The 5,963-nt window shown below is 29.2% G+C and overlaps 1 protein-coding gene across 1 annotated transcript; it reads left to right on the forward strand.

Annotated features, from left to right (window-relative positions):
• The first annotated feature begins 3,789 nt into the window (after nucleotides 1-3,789).
• Nucleotides 3,790-4,870, forward strand: LOC114178922 (basic leucine zipper 4-like). The gene has a single exon (XM_028065070.1). The coding sequence runs from the start codon at nucleotides 4,178-4,180 to the stop codon at nucleotides 4,691-4,693; it is 516 nt and encodes a 171-aa protein (XP_027920871.1). The 5' UTR covers nucleotides 3,790-4,177; the 3' UTR covers nucleotides 4,694-4,870.
• Nucleotides 4,871-5,963: the final 1,093 nt, after the last annotated feature.

Here is a 5,963-nt window from a genome sequence, read left to right on the forward strand (position 1 = left end):
AGAGAAAATATGTCAAACAGTATAATCAATTCAAATACTATCATGAAATATACTTGAAACATATAAACTTAACAAAATTTGGTTAAAATGACTAAATTCATGTATTTTTAAAGATGAAGAACTAAATTGGTCAAAACTTTTGAAGATTAACTAATTCCGAACTTTACTCAAACTTAGGACAAAAAAATATTTAACCCAAATATTTAAAAAAGCTGATATCATTAATAAAAAGTATATTTCATATATATTAACCAATGTCTTTGTTGACATCTATAGAAAACGGTTTTTCTTACATTGAATATGAGAATTCAAACCGATATTATAATAAATGATAATAATAACATACAATAATAAAAGAAATTGGTTGGTTTCTTAATAAATTAAAGTTAAATTAAATATAAAAACTTAATTAATAATTTGATTCTTATATTTAGTTATATAATTTGTTTAGATGTTTATATTTATTTTTTACTTAGTAAAGGTTTTAAATAATATCAATTTGATTATTTTTACTAAATTAACGTTAACATATTTTGAAAAGTGTTATCTAGCAAAATGTAGGTTATCTATATCTAGACTCATGTAGTTGAACAGCGACACTTTCTAAATTTAATTTGGTTGACATGTGACTCTATTTAAAACATATTAGCAATTAATTGAAAAAATATCTAAATAAATAAAATATAAAATATAAAAATAAAAATAAAAATAAAAGAGTAAAATTATAATGATAGATAATTATATTAGTATAAGTTAAAGCTAATAATAATTAAATTATATAAAAATGATTAATCACGTTTTTGACGACCCCTCATCGACCAAAACACTCCCCAACCTACCGACCCAACTGCCACCATCATAGGCGGCATCCTCTGTCATCCCTATGCACTCTTTTTACTCTCTCTCATCTCTTACGTCTTCTTTTCTTCAGGGGTTCAAAAATTAATTTTATGCTTTTCACAATTTTCAGCTATCATTTCTAAATAATACTAATTAAAATAAATAAACAAAACTCTTTTTTTGTGAAGTATGAGTTCACAGAATTAGGTAGGGTTTTCTGTTGCTAATTTAAAAGCTTTATTACACAAATGTCATGTTGAAATACTATACCTCATGGGAAACGTGAGTTTGAAATGCGAGACAAACTTTTCAAAGTTTCTTTGTTCTTAATTTAAGTTTAATTTTTGGGAGGTTTTTAATTAGCAGGGCTTGTACCCATCTATCATACCACCAATGTCCACATCATCTTCAATATCGCATTTATCAATCTTATTACTTAAGTTCTTCCACTCACCCGTTTCCTTTTTGTTTTCTTTTCCATCAGCAATAATTAAGGATATTAAACTCATATAATACAAAGTCAAAATTAAAATATAAAGTGGTATGAAATATTTAATCACTAATGCATATAAATACAAGATTAACTCAACCCAATAAGTGAACTGTACGAATATACAACTTGTACGAAAACATAACATAAATACTATAAGGTTTGCTGAACTAGCAGGGTCTGATAAGAAAAATACTATAAGGTTCACATTATCATTCATGGAGTAGTACTCTCAAACATTTAACATATTTTGTAAAATATCAATAGATATTAACAATATGTTCAAATTATTTTGAAAAGTATTAAATTAATTTTAAGTTACTCTTATCATAAATAAAATTATTAAATATGTTGAAATTTATTTACTTACAATTTAACTATCATACGTAATTTCATGTTTTTTTTTAAATTAGTATTAAGGTTTTTCAAATAATCTGAATAAAACATTATATAAAATTTATCTTTTAACTAAACTATGGATGTGAAATATTTATTATTAAAAAAAATACTAGTTATCTTTAGTTGATCTCTTCTTTTCATTAAGTTTTAAACGTCTATGAGCTTTAACTCAATATTTTATTTAAGATATTTGAGTGTTGTTTATTTATATGTACATATGTTAAACGTCACTCTAGACATAAAGACCACCTAATTGGAGGTATCACTCAACTCCACTTATATATATATATATATATATATATATATATATATATATATATATATATATATATATATATATATATATATATATATATATTTAATTCAATCTCACAAAATTAATTTATATGATAAGATTTGGATCCCACTTATATATATATATATATATTATGAAATTATTTTATCTCTAATTGACATGAAACTTCCAAGAGATCTTCTCCAAGTCGAAATATATACACTTCATACGTGAGACTAGAAATGAATGGTTCGATAATAGGTGAAACTATATATCAACAAAAAATAAAAATCTCATTAAAATATATTTTTTAACTAAGACTCTAATATCATATTAAAATATGTATATATGCTATCTTTATCATATAATGGTATAGTTTGAAATTATTTATATTTTAATATATTATAAAAAGTATACATTGCATAAATTTTAATTTACATAAATGTAATATTAAATCATTTCAAAATAATAATAAACTATATATATAATATGTGAATATAAATTTTAATTTAAAAATTAAATTTTGAAAATGTATAATGAAAATATAATAAATTGTTAAAACAAATGTATTAATGTGTAGTTTGTAATTAATCAGTAAAGTGTTTTATTTTGAAAAAAAAAAAATCTTTGTATTCAAGTTACGTGGTTAGTGCATATACGTCATAGCAATATTAATTCATATCCTTGAATAATTCACTTCTTGCTTACTCTGTTTTTTTTTTTTTTTTTTCTGTTGAAGACCTCTTTCTTACTTCATTCTTATCTCTATTTTATTTTCCTTGTTAAATTATATGATGTAGAGCACTTCTTATTTTTTTTTCTTCTTTTTATTCGTATCTTTCTTTTATCCATCCTTTTCCCTTTACCTATGCTAAGACAGTAGCAAAAGTTGGCTCATGTCAACAACCTTCCTAATCATTGGACACATATGGCCACTCACACCTAATTACACCTTCGCACGTGTCTAATGTGATCCTACTACTACTTTATTATTAGACACAACTTTCAATACAAACTACACTTGTACTATTTCTTTCTTCTTTCACATTTCTAAATTAAAACTAATTATATAAAATCTAAATGAAATTACCAAAATCATGAGTTATATAAAGAAAATATTTTTTTTTATCAAAAAGGAAAAAAGAGGATAAAAAAAAAATTAAAACACGGCAAGGGATTAAAGTGGTAAGCATATCCATGGTATATATGTATCTTACAATTTAACTAAGTGTGAGCTGAATTAATATGATAATATACATGTATCTTTATCCATCATAAATGTGTTCTCCAAAGTATTCAAAGTAATATATATATTTTTTTTGAAAGTGATGAATTACGATTTTAAAATTTGGTGGAGAGAGACGTTCAGATTTAAGTATCTAACAATGTGTTGAACAAGATTACGACCCATACAGAACATATATTTTACAGGGGAGAAAAAAAGGCATCGACGACCCTTTCAATATAATTCTGTTTGGCCATCTGTTTGCTAAACAAAAGAAAATGGAGAAAAGGAGGAGCAAAAGTGCCCAAAATAAAGAAATAAACACAAAGTCTAAATTCTATTGTTTTCCAAAAGCACTATGAGAATTACGGGGACATAGTTTTGTTTTTATATATTCGAAGTATTTTAAATTATTTTAAATAAGTTCATGTTAGTTATTTTTATAAATTTTGATACAATAACACTTTAAAATCTATATATCATTTATCTGAAATATGGTATTTAAAAGTATTAGTAAGAATTAAAATATTTTGAAATTTCTATTTAGCACCAAAGTTGTTGTTCCTCTTGTGATATGAAGTTAATTTTGATACATAAAGTAAGACTCGGAGTTTTCGAAATATTTGTTTGGTTGGCGCTAAGCACAGCATTAAAATTTTACCTTGAGGATGAAGTTCAAAATCCAAAGTTTAAAGGTGAGCATGGATACCCTACCCTAACCTAAAGAGGCCCCACAGCCATAGTGGCAAATGACTCAAAAGCCATGCAATGTACAAAACACAGTTTCGGACCAAACATAACTCCCCCGAAACCCCCTCAAAATTACAGCGTTTGCCCCCGTAAGGTGGTCCATAAATAACGGAGTCCTGCAACGCTTTTCTTCCCTTTCTCCCTCCTCTCCTCCTCCGCCTCTAGTTTCAAAAAACCCCGTCACTCTGCCGCCGCAACCATGCTCACCACCCTCCCTCCCTCCGACCCCCTCGTGGGCAACCCATTCTCCGCCTTCTCTGTCGACTTCACCGCCTGGGAGGACGACTCCCACCACCTCCTCTCCCCCAAACCCGTCACTTCCAGCTCCGGCTCCGACAAACCGGAGCCGGAGACAGCTGAACCGGACCAACCGGTGGTGTCGGTGGTGGACGAGCGGAAACTCCGGCGCATGATATCGAACCGCGAATCTGCCCGCAGGTCTCGCATGCGAAAACAGAGACACCTGGAGAACCTTCGGAACCAGTTGAACAAGTGCAGGGTCGAAAACCGGGAACTGAATAACCGGTTGCAGTTCGTCCTGCACCACTGTAACCGCCTCCGTAACGAAAACGAATGGCTCCGGTCCCAGCGAACCCTCCTCCTCCAAAAAGTCGCCAACTTAACCCAAATTTTGATTTTCCAACAATTCCAACAACCCATCTCCCCTGCATGGACATGCAACACTTCGCTCATCCCAATTAATCAAGTTAATTAAATCATATATAATACGCTCTATGTAATTATTAAAAGTTAGATCAAGATAAGAAGATGTTAAAAGGCTGGGATTTTTGGGATTGGGATAACATATATATTTAGACTCGGTTTTGAAAATATTTCTTTATTATTTTCAAAACCGTATGCCATATATATATATTACCGATCGTAATTATTATATTTTGTGTAAAGTATTAGCCTCTTTTTTGTTTTTGTTATTCTACTTCTAGAATGAGTATTTTATTTTTGTATTTTTTTTTTGGCTGCTGTTAGCTCCTATTATATATAATCATGATGCACGTATCATACCGGTGCTGCATAGTTCAAACTCAAAGGTCAAAACTAATGTCACGTATTTGTATGAATCAAACTGCCAAACATTTTAATCTCGTATTTATACAATTTCGAGTTAACGAGGACTTGCCCTAGGAAGAAGGGACGAGAGAGGGATATAACATTATTCGACGAATGCGTCTAAAGAGTATGCATAAATAATCGTGTTGTTAAAAAATTACCATTATTTTATCATAATTCATAAATCCCTATGATGAGAATTTTACTAGCCGATTATCTTAAAAGTTATATAAAAATGATTCCTTACTAATTAACATGGTAAAAACTTTTACACTCAGTGCGAAACCTGTTAACACTCAAAAATTGGTTTCGTGCTCTCCAGCTTATAACTGACTGGGCAATGAGATGCTTTTTCTTTCATTTTTAGGCGAATGGTACTTTTTTTTTTTTATACATTAATATACATACAATAAAACTAAATGATTGCCCACGCGAGATTCAAATGACCAACGAGGGAAGCGAAAATATTTGATGAAAGCCGAGAATTCCAAATTATCTCTCCTCGTAGGGTTTGGAAAAATAAATCAAATTAGAAAACGCGTTTTCATGTTATTTATTTGATACATTTTTCCATAATTGATTAATAATTCTTTTCACTGACAAGTCTTCTTAGATTAAAGAATTTTCTAAATAATGGGCCTTTTAACACAGGAATTCAAACGAAGATGAAGATTGTCTTGGAAGAAAGTATATAATGAAAATGTGTCTGTAGCAACGAATACGTCACTTTCTTTCATCAAAGTACAAACTTAATCCCTCTTTTTCTTTTTAAGAGAATCAAGTTGATTGGTTTTGGATTGAGTGCAATTAAGACGAGAACTTTAGCCTATATAGTAATATAAAGTTATTTATAACTTTGTGCACAAGATTTTGCTGAAGAGAGGGGCCACAGGTTATTGGTCACTCTCAATTTGATT

This window comes from Vigna unguiculata, chromosome 3 (assembly GCF_004118075.2).
Source record: "Vigna unguiculata cultivar IT97K-499-35 chromosome 3, ASM411807v1, whole genome shotgun sequence".
NCBI lineage: Eukaryota > Viridiplantae > Streptophyta > Magnoliopsida > Fabales > Fabaceae > Vigna > Vigna unguiculata.